This window comes from Aythya marila (assembly GCF_965140915.1).
Source record: "Aythya marila genome assembly, chromosome: 1".
Lineage (NCBI taxonomy): Eukaryota > Metazoa > Chordata > Aves > Anseriformes > Anatidae > Aythya > Aythya marila.
Genome location: NC_139042.1, coordinates 9,275,026 through 9,292,048, shown reverse-complemented (window position 1 = coordinate 9,292,048; position 17,023 = coordinate 9,275,026). Strand labels below are relative to the sequence as shown.

The 17,023-nt window shown below is 39.0% G+C and overlaps 1 protein-coding gene across 2 annotated transcripts in view; it reads left to right on the top strand.

Moving 5' to 3' along the window:
* The window catches only part of NOX4 (NADPH oxidase 4), a 107,695-nt gene that overhangs the window by 44,600 nt on the left and 46,072 nt on the right, over positions 1 to 17,023 (top strand). For both annotated transcript variants that reach the window (XM_082784718.1, XM_082784719.1), the window contains exon 12: positions 5,279 to 5,339. In XM_082784718.1, the coding sequence (XP_082640844.1) occupies positions 5,279 to 5,339 (61 nt within the window). The remainder of the gene's footprint in view (positions 1 to 5,278; positions 5,340 to 17,023) is intronic.

The following is a 17,023-nucleotide window of genomic DNA, read 5'->3' as shown; positions in this document are numbered from 1 at the left end:
CCCAAGGTCTAAAAAAAGTGTTTTAAAAAAGTGTTTAAAATACTCCAGTATTTTTTAATGTCATTAATATTTCAATAAGATGCGTTCTGTTTATTGTTGTGGACCGGATTCTTGACTGGGAATGGATACCAGTGGTGATGAATATTTGGGGTGTTCTAAGCTGGAAACACGGATGCCGACAACATAGTTTTCATTTGCTATATGTCGTGCTCTCATATGCACAGATTTCTCCATTTCTCATCACCTCCAGGAGACTTTTATACCAATATAAAGTTGGTGTAAAGTATTACCACTATGATCTCATAGTGATTAGTTCACTCACTTTATATATTCACATAAAAACAAGGCATAGAGGACAGCAGAGAATTGTGTTCAGTCTTTAAAGCTGATAAAATACATTTCAAGTATGTATTAATCTAGTACTGAGTTAAACATTCATTACTTAAATTATTAAGATTATTAATTAAAATTATCATCTATAGTTTATCTCAGTATAGACATAAATAGTAGAGTTACAACCACTGGTAAGTGTAATTCATCTGCTGATTTATAAGCATAAAGTTCTCCAGGGACTGTTGCTAATTCCCTATGTGATAATTTGCATTTGTATTACAGTTAGCTTGGGGAAAAAAATAGGAAGAAAATATATTTAAAGGTTTTTTTTGTCAAGATACAAAATAATCTGTATTCCATATGTGTTTTTTTCTATGTACAAAGTACTATTTTCACTGCTCTGACTGAAAATACATGCAAAAACTACAATAAAAATATGTATTATAAACTTTCTCACTTGTGATTAACAGCTCTGTGAAAATCTACCAACGTATTATGCTAAGAGCATAGTTTGTTTTCTCCAGGGGTGTAAATCTGCACAGTTCTATTAAATTTATCAGAATTCCTTTGGTCTTCATTATTTTTGGAGGCTGGCCAAATGCTGGTGTAGATAACCTGATTAGCATAGACGTTCCTACCTGTAAAATCTTTCACTTTTTGAAGATACGGATAGCTTGAGGTTAGAATAAAATTAACAGAGCTTCACATAATTATACCTATCTGCTGCAGTTAATTTGTGTATTGTGTCATTTTAATCAAATGAGTGCATCAAATGAGGTTGATTATGGTGCAGAAAGTGCACAGAGCAGTGCTCTCCAAAGTGCAGAAAGAACTACTGAAAAACTTGTGACATTTTGTTTAATAGTGTCCAGTGTTCTTTCTTACTACAGACAGTTTTCCAGTTTGGAAAACAGTTTTTATTTCAGGATTGGCTAATCTTAATAATCTTCTCTTGGTGTGCTGGGAAATAAGGAGATGATAAGGGGCTGCATGCAACTCCTGCCACAGTTTTGTTAGTAGTCACTAGCTTGTTTTTAGGACTCTTCAGACTAAAAGGAGCTGGGGGAAATCCAAGCACTGTTTGCCAAAACACATTTTAAAAGCAATTTTACTGTTCTTGTTCACAGCTGCAGAGAGGACGTCATGCATTTTGCTGAGGCCACCTCAATAGCCTTTATTTTACCAGGGCTCGTGTACTTATTCTCTTGATTTCTAATTCAAGAGGGCACTTCAGCTTGTGCTTGACTTTTACTTTATTGAACATAAATAGATGTCAGTTTAAATGCCTGTATGAGCTGACAGTAATAAGGATCATGAAGCAGTGTTTAGCTGTGCAGTGTTTTTAAGATGAAATATTGCAAATCAAATGGAATAGGTGATCAGAGACTTAGGTATGTGAAATGGGCATAATAATTCTCAAGGTTTTTGACGCTGATCCTTATAGAGAGATTGGTGAAGCATGGACTAAATGAATAGATGGGGAGGTAGGCTGAAAACAAGTCGTGCTCCTGGCACCCTGGGGAATAAACCCAGGTACATGATAGGAGCTGACAGCTGGAAAGCAGCTCAGGAGAGAAGAACCTGGGGGTCGTGGTGGACACCAAGTTGAACGTGAGCCAGCAATGTGCCCTTGCACCAAACAAGGCCTGGCTGTGTTAGGCAGAGCATTGCCAGCAGGACAAGAAAGTTGATCCTTGCTTTCTGCTCAGCACTGCTGAGACACACCTGGAGTGTCCACTTCTGGGCTCCCCAGTACAAGAGAGACATGGACAGAGGGGAGCACAAACATGAAGATGATCAAGGGACTGCAGCATCTCTCCTATGAGGAGAGGCTGAAAGAGCTGGGGCTCCCTGACTGGGGCGTAAAGAAAGCAGAGACAGACTCAGTGTACAGAGACAGGATGAGACAGTGGGCACAAACTGAAATACAAGAGGTTCCATCTGGACATAAGAAGACTTTTAATGTGAGGGAGGTTGAACACTGACACATATAGCCCAGAAGGGCTGTGGAGGCTCCTTCCTTGGAGATAATCAACACACGACTGAGCATTGCCCTGGATAACTGTCTCTCACTGACCATGCTTGAGCAGGGGGATTGAACTAACCAGTCTCCAGAGGTGCTTTCTAGTCTCAGCAATTCCATGATTCTGTGCTTCCATGAAGAAAATTTCCTTGCACCTAATTTCACATTCTCAATGGCCTGTCAATGACATATGAAAGTTAACTTGATCTTACCATTCAACTTCTGAAAAGCTGTCTGAATATTTTTCTTAATCTTCTTTAATGGTTTGGAAAAAGCTACAGTTGGGAGACTTACTGTGTTTATGGAGACGAGAGACATAAAATAAGTGTTCTGTGCATAAAATTGTAGATAAAAATTTAAAAGTTCAAATTACAAAATTTCAAATTGTAGCAGTCTTAAGCTGTATGGGGCCTCTGCAGGTCATGAGGCCCAACCTTCTGGTGCAAGGGTCTTCGGTTAGGTTATCCAGGGATCTGTGAAGCTGAATTAGCAAGAAAAATTCTTCCTTTTCTCTGGAATAGCTATTCTAATGCTTACTTGTTCTCACAGTGAAGAATATTTTAATTATATACAGAATGAGTTTCCCCGAAACAGTTTTGTCCCTTGTCCTGCCATCACACATGGTGGTGAAGAGAGCATCTCCATCTTTATAGCTTCATTTTAGATTTTGGAAGGCAGTGATCACTCTGAGTATTGCTCTGAGCCTTCATTTTTGGGGCTAAACACACATGTTCTTGAACCTCTCTGTGTATGTCAGGTTCTCCAACCTAATAATTGTGGTGGCCCTCTGCTGGACCATCTCCAATTTTTCTTTCTCTTGGACATGGGGAATTTCACACTGTGTTGCCTTGGTGATGGGTGTTTCCTCGGGTAAGATTTAGTAGCACAATAAGATTTTTCCAGAACTCTCCGAGGAACCCTCATAACCAGTTATAAATATCAGAATAGGCTTCCTAGAGGCTAAAGAGAAATAAATCTCTCTTTTTTTTTTATTGGATAATTTTTCAAAGTAGTGCAGAAAAGAGTTAGTCCCAAGGGTAGTGTAAAGGATAATAGGTTTGAACCTATCCAACTTGAGTCAAGGGGTATCCTGCCATTAACTGTAATGGCAGGAGGGAATGACAGACAGCTTTATAGAAGATGTGCTGACCTGGGATTTTTCATGGTCGGACTAAGAAAATCACTTAGTCTCCTGCGAAACGCAGGGAACGATAGGACAACCCAGACTGAAAAATAAACTCTGCTAAAGGCTGTTACAGAGATCCCCAGGAGAACAGATGTTTTTGCAGCTAGAATACTTCTTTCTAGCAGAGAGGCAGCATATCTACTTTCATGCTGAGAATTGCTCCATATATTTTTGTTCTGGAGGACAGTGTAACCAGCCACAAAGAACATAGGCCTTGTTATATGGAGTTTTCCTGAATCCCTCCCTTAATGCCTTATTTTTGAAGGCTAAGACTGGCTGAAATAAGTATCTGTACCAACATTTTGTAGGAAAATTTGAAACATAACGAGGAATTACATGAGTCTGTGTAGTGATCAGTACTCTTAACATGAATGCTCTTCTCCTTCATAAAAATGAAGTGACTAGCTGGGACATTGTAATCCTTCTAGGTTTGCCAAGATGTAGTGAATACTAAACTTTTATCTGTTTCTTTACGACTAAATAAGGAGGGATAGGAATGGATCCTCAGCCCTGAGGCCAGTGGTTTCACACTCCACAAGAGATTATCTTGAGAAAGCTCGTGGGAATGGTCCAGACCAGAGCCAAGAAATGTTCTCTCAAGCATGGTGGATGATTGAGGCTTCGGTTCACTCCTGGAGCCTCCTTTGTTTAAAATGTAGTTGTGTTCCTAGAATCTCATCCCTCTCTTCAGCATTCATATTTGTCTGTAGGAGGAGAAAAACAGAAACAGATATGTCATTGGTTGGGTGTTGGATTCATGATGGACTTTAGATCAGTCATTAAAAGGTTGGTTCTAAGAAAGGCATCAAAATGCAGTAGTAATATTTTTTGACAAAGGGAAACCAATTCACGTTGGTTTATAGAAGGAAAGTCAAGAATCTTTGTTCAAGGAGTAGCTGCTTGTCCTGTTTGTGTGTGAAACCATTCAGTGTACCTGCAAAAGCTGTCTAGCCAGTGAGGTAGAAGTCTCCTGGGGTTTAATAAGGAATGAATCTGAGAAGGCTCTTCAGACCTTTGACATGGCTTGACTGGAGGGTTTTAGGTATCATGGTGTGGATAAGACTGTAAATAACAATTCATTTATTGATAGTCACAACTAAATAGCACCAAGGTGAGGGCATAGGTGCAGAGTGAGAGAATAGTGGCAGCAAAGCAGTTTCATAGTATGCCATGCAATATGGTGTTTTGCCTTTTTGAACTCTAAGATCCTGGGAAGGGCAGCAAAATCTTGGTATTAATTTAGAAGAAAACAACAGTTGTGAGAATGATCACATAACTTGGAATTATGAGCCCTGACACTCAAGAAGCAGAAGTGTCTTAAAGGAAATGTGTTTTTTTCAATGGTTTATGGATGATGGGGCAGTTCCTGATTTTTGAATGAATTTTGAATGAAAGGTTGGTAGGAGGGGGCAGTACTTCCGTACTGCTGCATCCTCCGTTGAAACCGTTGTTGAGTAATGCTTGGTGAAGTGGTCGTTCCAAATCATACCCCCAGACGAATCCATCCCAAACTCCCTTGACCAGAAGAAAGGGTTAAAAGCAAGTGGAAAGTAGCCATGCTTGGCTTCATGAACAGAACTAATGCTAGACTTGCTTTCTAAAGGGTATAGCTGCTGGTATGGCTCCTCAGGATTGACCTGTTTACACCAGGTTCTGTCTTAACAACTGTATTTTGAATGCATTTTATTACTTTCTTGTTACTCAGAAGTGGTCCTTAATATATTTAATATTTTTAGTGCCCTACAGATACCAAAGCAACGTTTGGGGTCCACCTTAAAGTAGTAGGAGACTGGACAGGTATGTAGAAAAACAATTCCTTTTCAGAGACAAGTATCTTTATTTGAACTTTCTGGCTTCAGCACGATTTTACCTTGATTGCAACATACTCTCACTAGAGATCATTTATGCTTGTTTTCTCAAAGTTGTTCTTATTACATTCTTGATGCAACCCCTGCTTTATTTAGTTGTGCATTTCTTGAGATAGCATGTTTCTCCAACTACTAACAGATGTTCTGATCACAACTAAATACTTTGCAGTGTTCCTCGGTTTCTGCCTCTTTTTCTTATTTCTTGGTAGCCCGCTGCTGCTGTACAATGTCTCTGTGCACAGTAGAGACTGCAGAAATGCTGAAATGTGCAGCTCTCAGATAAGAGGATTTTAATGCCAGCAGTTTGGATGGCTGCCAGGTTAATTAACGCCCACGGTACAGTGAGATTATAGGTTGCTTTCATGTTCTTCCATGTTCTTCCATTGGTCTCTGAATGTCCTCCAGACCAGGGGTGTAAACCAGGATTCCCTGCAGAGCAAAATGGTAATTTCCTGCTCCCTGTCACAGTTCTATGCTCAAGTGATAGTTGTCATCATTGCTTGGCAGCTGACTTTCTTCTTGCTTAGCATAGCATTTCCTTGTAAGGAAAATAAATACACAACACCATCTTGTTCGTTTCTTAGGAAGAAATGTTTTCTATGTTAATTTGTGTCAGCTCATGTTTTTGTGGAACAGAGTCAAACTAGTTTGTCACGCTAAAAGGACTTAGAGCAATTCAAGGAGAATAAGTCCATGAACGTCCAAGTTCAACTTGCTGGTTCAAGTCCTTCCTTGGTTGTGGAAGTCTCTGAAACTTTAATAGGCAAGGGTTGAGAGGGTAATGCCATGTGCAAGTATAATCCATAATTACCCTGATTTTCTGTTCTTCCATAAAATGTAGGATGTTGGCAAGAAAGAGGCAGGATATGGGCCTGATTATCCCTGGTTCTGCCCCAATATGCTGTTATTACACACCATTCCTATCTGGGAGAGGACAGTAGGCTACTGGAACAAGTAGGGTGGAGAAGTGCTAAATGGGTTTTCCAAATAAAATGGCATCTTTGAAAGCTTTTTGCCTCTGTGGTGTAAATTGCTCTTTAATAGTATTTAAAGATATTTCTTCCGACTCAGTATCTACATTCTCCATTATGAAGCAGGTCTGCCTTAGGTAGGATTGTGTAAGATTTAGGACACTGTTATGTTACAGAGACCATTTGTTGTAGTTTGGCTACACAAAGACATCTCTTCCTGGGTCAAACATACTGTTGGAAATCAGGCTGTTTACCCAGCCATTTACCCTGCATCTGTACCATGGAGCCCTCTTCTCACTCATTCCCTTAAGCCCTGTGACAGCTAATGGTCTCTAATTCTCTGGCTGTATGAGGAGGATACTGAGGAAGGATTATTATATTTGCCACATTCCTTATAATCTTTCTTAAGTATGCTCTAATGGCCTCTCCTGGAGACATGATATTGGTCTGGGGGAGTTTTCATGCAGTATGCTGTCATTTAAGCTCCTCTCACAACCTATTCTCTCAGCCTTTATCCTATTTATTCAGATTCTCTTTTGTATCACATTTTCACATTCCTGACAGTTTATGCCTGACACCAAAGAGAGTTAGCAATTTATTTCAGAGAACTCAATTACAAGCCTAAATTAAAGGGATGCAAGAAGAGTGCAGATATGCTGTGAAATGCAGAGGACTGGTTTGCTTGAGATGTTGCTCCTCTTGCTGGCTTTAGCTTCTGCTGCCTGCACCTCGGAGATGTCAAGGAGGAACAATTTCCTTCCATTAGCCATAAGGACCTGAGCTGAGGATACAAACTGCTGGCAAACCAATTCTGCGAGTTATGTTTCAGGTCAAGTCTCTGACACTGAATCTCATGTTTTGAAAATTGAATAGAATACCTTGTGGCCTTAGTGACTTTGTTTTATAGGTTGGGAAAGCAACTGCACGTCAAGAAGAAAGATAAGAGGTAATCGAATTGTCAACTACTGATGAGAAGTTGCTGTTAAGGGAAAATCATTTATTGTCCATATCCCAATGCATAAAATTGTAGATATCCAATAGCTTGCAAGAAGTGGCTTCTGAAAGAAAGCAGCCACTTTAGAATTTTTTTTTTTTCCCCACAGGAACAGGTATTTAGTAGATTTTCAGATAGTATAACTATTTGCTTTTGAAAGCAATAATTTGAATATCACAAAATGTGGGACAGAAGTAGGGAAGAGAGGAAGAAACCTCAGAAATTATAGCTCTGAGTCTTTTGCAAAACTGAGAGTAATCCAGACCCCTAAGTGATGTATTTCTTGCTTTGTCAAAATAAAATGGTGCTCTCTGAGTTTAGAAGAGCTGAGAACCTGCCCTTATTAAGAGCGATTTAAATGAAGGCACAACATTTCATCCCACTATATAGGCAGCAGCATTCTTGAGATAAATTTCCAATACAGATCTGAGCTGTTTCATTTCTCATCTGTGTTATGGTGGTAATGGTAACTGTATTGTGCTTAGCTTTCATGTTCATTACAGAAAACAGAGACACACAGGCACTGGTATTCCTGTAACGTGCATTTAGATGCCTATGTAGGTACTTTCACCTGAACAACTTCCCTATGTAGACTTCTGACCTATTGCTGTGTCTTTTTTAGGATGAGACAGACCAGGCCCCAAGCATGCCTTTTTCTCTTCTTTGATTGTAAAGAGAGACTAGATATGCATCTCTACTTTAGAGATAATTAGTTAATTGATGGTTAGTTGTGATTTTTTCCCACCTAAAGGTTCCTGACATGATTTTTCCAATTTTCACCATGTGCAACAGGTATTGAGCATAGTGGTACAGCTCCTACAAACCCACTAAAGAATGTTTCATAATAATGTAATTATTACTCTTACAGATACATGATTAATTAAGTCAGAGCCTGTTGTATTAACAAAACATATTACGGCATTGTGGTGGCTCATGCTAGTAACACAATTATCTGGTACTGCAGAGGTAAAACCTGCGGCTGTGGACCGCTCAGGTAGCCTGTTAGGACTTAGGCACTCAATTTACAGTGGGTTTCCAGTGGCTGATCTCCAGTAATTGCAAAACTGAAGCCGTGCAGCTTGGGCTAGCTCTTCCTCTGAGCTACGCCAGTGTGTCTTACTGTGCAGCTGCCTGGCAGTTTCCGCTGGTGAGCTGGCAGATGGGAGCCTAAACCCGAAATGATCACTGAGAGCCCTGCAAGGGCTTGTGTGTGGATCAAACCAGTGAGATCCAGAGATGAGATAAACATCTGATTTTGCTATTAACTTCCCCTTAAACACCTTTTCTTTTCTGCTTCTCTCATGTCTCTGTTGTCTCCTTTAGCTTTGAAAAATTAGCTGGCTTGATATTTACAGAAGGATTTCTTGAAAGTTTTTTTTTCCCTGCTTACTGTCTTGTTTGTCCTCGGTGTTGTCACCTATCAGGCTTGTGCTTCCTCCGTCCTTGCTGCTGCCTCAAGTACCACTGCTTGTTTAGTCTGAAATTGACATTCCATCTGGCATCTCCAGAGGGAAAAAGAGAAACCGTGGACCATGCCTGATGTGTCCAGCCGCTCAGCAGCAGTGGAAAAAACACAGCGGTGTATCAAGACAATGTGCCTCATTCACTAGACAAACTTCAGGGTGCTAGACAGAAAGTAATATTGATGATGTTGAAACAACAGACTTCTGAAGCCATGCAGCATGTTTTTGTGGAAAACAAGTAGACAGCACTCAGAGGTGTTGAGGTGAACTGTGTGCTTTAAGGCCATAAAACACCGCTGTTATGCTGCAGGGTGTGCTGGTACAAATTGATGGGGGATTGTGTTTAAAACACTGCTGCTGCTCTGTGCTCTACAGTATTTTTTTATCTTGTAGTGACATCAGCCTGCTCTTCAGTTGTGTGTGATCCTAGAGGTGTTTGCAAGGCCTGTCCACCACTCTGAGCAACATGGTATTTTTTATGAGGGCATCATAATTGCACGTTAATGTCACACATTAAATCTGAGACTTTTGTCCCATAGATATATACGCCATATTGTGGCAGCCAGAGGTGCTTAACTAGAACCAGAACAGGTATATTTTAGCATACCAAAGCATTTATGTAGAAAACTCTTGGTTTCATCAGAAAATACATCTTTGCTTGGCTCTTCCTGCTGGAGATGAGGATATATGTGGTCAGGAGGTCCTTGGGGTACTGACCATCTTATTTTGAATGTGATGTGGTTTGATAGGAATTTTTGCCAGATATTGTCACAGTTCTTTTTCTGGAAGGTTCAGATTTGGAGCAGGAAGTTTCAGGAAAAAACATTTTTCAGTTAAAAACAACAAAACTGTTTTTACAGAACATGGCAAATGTATGAAAACATGGCTCTTGTTTAACTCCCTGTGGACTAAAACCTGAGTACAGAACACAACCTTTTTGTTTTTAAACAGACATAATTTTTAATGCAGTTGTTTGACGTTCTGGAGATGGAGTAAGGATTTTTTGAATGCTCTCCAGAAGAAAAATAAACATGCCTTTTAAGTGTCCGAAGGAGCAATGACCTAAACTGCCTGGCCAGGGAGTCAAATCTTTGAGGACAATCTTCATGACCCTGTTAAGTTTTTGCCACTCCTAATATAGAGAAGATCTGAAGCTTCCCAAAACTCTGCATTGCTGCACTTAGCAGGGATTTATCAGCAGGTATAGGAGCTAGCAAAGAAACAGTATTTTATTTTCAGTAACCCAGGGGATGATTTTAGAGATATTGAAGTAGTGGATCATTCAGTCGGTATCAACTGTATTCTCAGTGGATCTTGATTCAGACTGGAGGAGTGTGAAGCAGAAGATGACAAGGAGGAGTAATATGACTACAAAGTATGCCTGCAGGATGTGACAAGGCTGTCCCAGGATCATGATAATTACTACCAAGTTTCTCTAAAGCTATCTAGTCACTTATAGTGAGCTATTGCTCAACTCTTTTTCTATTACCTCAAGCTCTGTTTGATTTGGGCCTCTTTCATTTCATAGTAATGTGGATTTTGTTGCATTTAGTTATTCCATGAAAATTCCTGGCAGTAAAGGTGTTAATGATGAGGTACTGGTGGTTGTTCCAGCAAAATCCAAATGTGGTTTTGGATGCCGATGGCAGGGATTGAATAGATGTTATTTTTCCGCTGCTAAACTTCACAACTACTGATTCTTATCTTCCCAGTAAATCTTATATACGCTTCTGAGGAAGGTATCAGAATTGAGTGCTAAAAAGGTTTAATTGTGTTTCTTTTTATATAATTTGACGTTAGTAATAAAAGCAATACTGTTACATTACTGCGAGATTAAAATACCTTAATATAATGAGCCAGAGCATGCCATAAGGAATACTAGTTTTATTCTTTATTACTATTAACTTTTTCTTTTTTTTTTTTAAATTTATGACTGTAAACAAGCTCATTAAAGGCAGGATTAAGAGAATGGAGAAGGAGGATAACACTTGGTTCACTGGCTTGATGCTGAAAGACCCTTTCCTCTGAGTAAAGAATTAATGCTGAGGATGAACATGTCTGAATTTTTGACTTCAGAGTTGGATTGTTTGACATTAGTTGAACCCCAGCTGACTTAGTACCAAAACTGGTATAACTTGAGTCAACTCTGAGTTGAGCAGTTCATGAGTTTTTACCTCTGCAGGGGAAAAAATCAAAATTGTTAGGCCAGAAGTTTCCCTTGAAGGAAAACTTCTACTTTATTCAAGCATCCTGTTTTGTGTAATCTGCCTTTTTGTATATCTCAGCTTCTGTTTAATTGTGTAATGATTATGGAAAATGACATGTCTGAATGGTATAAGTTACTTTTATGTTTTGACATAATATACACAGGATGCCTGGATATTGCTGTAGTTAGGAGCTGATCCAAAAATACAAAGTTTGAATGTTTCCTTGCCATGCTTCAGATGTTTTAAGTACCCTTATGCACTACAGGAATGAAGGCTGGGATGCACGCTAGTGTGTAGCAGCTGCTGGCATCTAAATGAATGTAGTGAAAACAGATAAAAACCTCTCTCTACCTAAAAATAGAATCACAAAATAGAAAGGCTCCAGGACATATGGAGCCCATTTGAGTGGGCTTCTAAGCAAATTTCTGTTTTTGTAATCACTGTTTATATGTTGTCTTTGACTAGTTAAGAATACAAAGTTGCCATTCTGGAGTTGCCCATTCCCTGTTTTTCTGCTAATTTTTGTCCTGATGCCTAGGGAAGTCCCTTTCTTGTGGCAGTTTCTGTGCAGAAGAACATGGCTGCAGTTAATAAGCGAAGTCTAGCTGGACTTTCTGGTTCCTTTGTATGAGCACATTTAACAGGTGTGTAATGGTTTCCAGAGTGTGGGAGAGTTCACAACAAAATGCCAGCTCTACATCCATGCCTGCGCTTCCCTGGGGGCAGTAATCTGCTTGCCTGGACGTCACTCAAGTTTTGGTGAGGAATCCCTTCCAAAACAACTTAATGTTTTGTTCCCAGTTCAGTGAAACTTCTCCCTCGGACAGAAGAAAAATGCAGACCCAAATCAGTCTTGAAATTGTGAGTTATCACAATAGTTAGTAACATGTGTTATTTAAAATATCTTAAAGGTAGATTTAAAGGGTTACTTTCTGGGATCCTTTCTTAACAGATTGTGAAAGTGCTGTAGTGAAATAGAAAGAGAGTATTTCAGATTGGGAACATTAAAAGGATAGGAATGGCTGCTATAGGAACTGTTGATGTTTATAGACTTCATGATCAGGGACAGTTACTTATATGTGCTCCCAACTCCTGTGTGATGTTTTAGAATTTTATAGTAATTTATAGTATTTTCTGTGCAGAAGCTCATATAAGCCAGAAATAAAACTTGGCATTTAATTACTCAGCAGATTTTTTTCAGCTTCAACCTTTGGATGAACATAGGACCTTTCTGTGAACAAAGTTCAGCTTTGTGATGGTTCCCGAAATTGAGTGGTTTCCGAAATTCAGTGTTCTGTCTTTTTTAAAATAATATTTTATTTATTTCCCTCCTTCTTTTCAGGATAAGAACCACCACCACTGGAAAATATGTTGTTGTTTTTGTTGTTGCCCCTTTTGGTGCAAATACAGAAAATGAGCATTGTACCTCTGAGCTGTCCATTTAGTCAATCTATTATGCAAGGTTCAAGTTTTGAGACCTTGGATTCATTTGGCTCTTTATACACCTTCTCCACTTTTAACAGTCTTTTTAAATACAGAATTAGTCTCACCGTTCAGCAGCATTGTCATTATTCATGTGAGCTGTGGTATGATTTGAAGTTCAGCACTCCTGTGCTGTAAAGACTGCCAACAGCTGGTGGTTCCTGGGCTATTGAGATGACTTCCTATTATGCTGCCTTTTATTCCTTGGCCTCTCTTACCTATCTGCTTATTTCTGTTAGTGCCTTAGCTAACACTTGGATGGGAAGAGAGAGGGAACATCATTTGTTCTGAATTTGTTCTACGCTTAGTATAAGACAGTTGTGGTTCTCAGTAAAATCTGTGATAATATTGCAAATGTTACCATGATCAAGTAATATCTAAGTTACATTTTCATCCTATTTACATACAAAATATTGTATAACTCTCTGTTGGAATGATATTAATGTTCTCCTTTATTACTTTTTTTTCTTTTTCACTCTGTAAGTATATTTACCCCACTTTTGACCAGTTGTGTGTCCTCACCCAAAACTTCTGACCACATAAAAACTGCAATTATCAGTTGCAAAATCTCCTCAAACTGCATTATCATCAGTGATAGTCTTCTTCAGATGAGGCCAATTCTGCATCAGTTCCCTACAGCCCCTGGCAACCCAGCTTTCCATTCACAGGCCACACACACTTTCCTGTTGCTCCTTCCAGAACTTTGACTTGCACTAGTTGGAGAATTTGTGTTTTGTTTTGTTTTGTTTCTCTTTCCTTTCTTTCTGTGAAGCATTGCAGCCAGTCTGTGATACAACACTTTTTGAGGAGCATCTTGCAAGCGCAGCTCTTCTCTGTCCCAGGCCTCCCCAGGAGATCTGTCGTAAAGACTATTAAAAAAACAGTCACCAACCAACTATATAATTATCAGCTGCAGAAATCAGATTTATATGGAAAAAATGAGTGTGTGACAGCCTCAGAAATGTCCCTTACCCATTTTCCTTCAAGGAAAGAGCAACCAAACCTCTGAATATGCACTGAAAGCATCATGTCATGACACTGGGCCAGCAGCAGTTTCCATGCTTGTCACAACAGATATTTTGGCTTCTGCTGTAAACAGAGTAGAAACATTTACCTAACAAGGTACCTTTATGATACCTACAAGGTACCTACAAGATACCTTTATGGCTACACGTTTTATATGAGCTTAATCCACACACAAAAATACGTGTTTAGCAGAGCTCTATACTGGGCTGTGAACCTCAAGTTGTGTGAACCTCTGTGTGCCTCAAGCAGGCACCTCTGTGGGGACACATTCCTAATGGGAATGGAGTGAGACTGCCAGTGCAATCCATTTGTTCACAAAAGAGCATCCTTCTGTGAGCATCAGTGATCTAAATTCTTTTATAACTAAAACCTGATTTTTATCTCTTAATCAGGCTTTGAAATTTCAAAAGAAGGCAAGGCAGAAATGTCGTAAATACTCTATAATAAAGTTTGAGAAGCTGCAAGGTAAATTTCTAGCATTTCTGAATCATGAATAAAATGTGAAATGGCACATTACATGCTGAACATGGCATTTTGTAATGAGACAAATGACTCAATTATCTAATTATTAACTAATATGCTTCAAGGAGAATCTGTAGGAGGGAATTCACTTAGCCGAAATGTGAATGGGATTGCTATGTTGTGCACTGGGATGTGTGGCACAGAGTGTGTCATGACAGTAATAAATGGTGTGTTGGTATGAAGTGCAGCAGCTGATAGGCAGGGTGCAGCTTGTATTTTGTTTCACTGACATTATAACCCACATTTCTGCAGCTCAGCTGAGGTCTTGTTCTTCCTCTTTTTCTTTATTTAAACTACATCTTGGTAAGAATAGAGATAAAGTGTCAGAGCTTGCTTAAAAAAGGATATCATGATGCTTTTTATTTATATAGTTTGTGACATTTGTACCAGATTAGTCCAATGTACATGATAACAGAATAATATTCCATGAGAGGCAAGTTTTGTACGGAGAGGTAATATCTTTTATTAGATAATGAGAAACAGATGGAAAAAAACAACAACAACAAAAAAAAACAGGCAGGCTTTCAGGCATGCAGAGCCTTCAGCAGGTTTTACAAACGGGCAGCAAATTCAAAGCAATGAGCAGGGAATGAAATAATATTCCCCGTTACTTTTTAAAGCTATTTTTTTCCTTGAGAAATGTACACATTAGAACAGCTTGGTAAATTAATAGATGCCCTCCTTCCCCCTTCAGTTTTTATAAAGTTGATTTATCTTTTCCATACAAAATATTGTTTGTTTTTCCAAGAATTCATCTTGCCAAAAATACTGTCTGAAAGCCAAAAATATCACTTGCAAATGCTGTCCCCATTGCCTATTAGGATTTGTATGTCTCCAGCTTTCTTTATCTTCTCCTGGCTGGGTTCCCGATGTACAGTGTATTTGCAGTAAGAGGTTATGGTCTCTCCCCTGGAGAGGGAAAGCACTTCCATCATGCTAGATACAGTCCTGGGCAATGCTAACTGGGAAAAGAGATGAACACATGGGAAAACTCTACTGGTCACTGTGACTTGCATGAAGTACTAAATTTTATTTGTATATACATGCACACACACTTCCTCCTACTTTCAGCATTTGGACTTTTTAGTACATTTTAATGTTGTGGGGTTTTTTGTTTGATTGTTGTTTTTTTTTTTTTTTTCCTCTTAAGATTTCAATATGCTATCTTTAACAAGTTTGGATTGAAAATGCTTGACCATCTCTGAGAGTAAAATTCGGATAGTGCTTTATGCAAAGCATGATTGTGTTTCTAGTAGTTTGAGGGGAACCTTTCTCTGTCGAAGCTGATAAACAATGGAGAGCTGCTTGGATCTGTGACTTACCTGAAACTGGAAAAATTTGACTTGTGCTGTTCTAATTGATTATGAGAGAAAGCTTCTCTGCTGGGGGAGAGAGCCCAGGACTATGAAGCCAGATAGGCATGGTTTTGTTCTGTAGGTGTTGGGCAAGGTGAACTCACTCAGGAGGAGAGTTTATATAGGGCTGTTGACAGATTTTTTAGTGTTGAAAGGGTAGATTGGGGGAGAAGAGGAGTTTTGGTGATTATTGGTAGCTGGAGTTTTGCTGAAGTGGCTGCTGTGATGATTTTAGTGGGCCATTGCTGGTAGCTAGCACACCTAGAGTGTCTGAGAAGCCTCCTCCTGTACCAGGCAATGACAATACATCAGTGGCAATTTGTGCTTGTCATTGCAAGAAGCAAGTTGTAGGACCAGTCCTTCCCATCAGTTTAACATTCCCTTATTCACTGTGGGCTCTGTAAGTGCCGTTTCCTCAAGGAAAATGCCATGGACACATGGTTTCAAAGAGGAATCTGAGATGCTTTACTGTGCTCTGCCAAGTGGCTGGTGCCAGCCTGACAGCACAGGGCTTTGCCTCCAGGATTTCACTTTTACTGTGTTAGCTGACTGTCTCTCAAGCTTAGCTCTGATGGGTTTAAAACAGAATAATATATATCTAAAGGTAGAAGTTTTTATAACTTCTCTTATTTGATGTTTGCATTTTTTTGTAATGGGTTGAAGAGATTATGCTAATTGTGCCCCATTATTAATGAGCATGGAAATGAAATTTTCTCAGTGTAGTTTCCAAATAAAGTAGCATTTCATTAATCCAAAAAACTAGTTTAACAATAATACTTTAAAAGCCTCCCATACCTCTCAAGACATATGTGCAACCATGTGCCATTTCTGCATGCAGAGGGCTTTATTGCTTCTGTGCCATTTTGTGTTGCTGAAGTGGTGATGGTGCATCCATGCATTGCTATGTGCAGGTCATGGCTGGTAACTAAAGGAATCAAACGTTCAGATATCTAAGGGCAGCTCATAGTTAAAAGAATTGGCAAAATAACTTTTTTTTCAGTAAAGTACAACTAAAAACGTTTCCTTACAGTGATATGAGGAACTGTGAGATGTAAATCATGTTAAACCACTGGTTCTTTGTTCTGGAAAATATTTATAAATGTAGTATTATATAGTAACATTTTCAAGATTTTCTGGCCCATTCAGGGTTGGGAATAATTGTTTGGTTGACCTGATATACTAAGACATTTAGTAACAGACTTTCTGTCATGTAAACACATGTTTATTTAGTATTTCATGACATTCATAACACTATATTTAACAGGTTGAGACAACAAACCGATAGAAAATCCTGCAGCAGATTTTAAGAATCTGCACTATAGCTTGTACTGCAAATATATGTCTTTTTAAGAACTTATTAAAAAAGTAAAATAAAACTACTCAGACTCAGATAGGTTATAACCTATGTAGTAGTTCATCTTCAAGGAGTGGGCTGGCTTAAGTACTCGAGAATGGCTTCTCTAATTCAGATATAAGAAGAAATAACAGGATTGCTCACAGCAGGGTAAAATTAAACCAAACTTCTGGTACATTTCTTGATATCCTGTGTGCATTAGGTTTTATCACCTATCCAAAAGAAAAGAGAAAAACAGT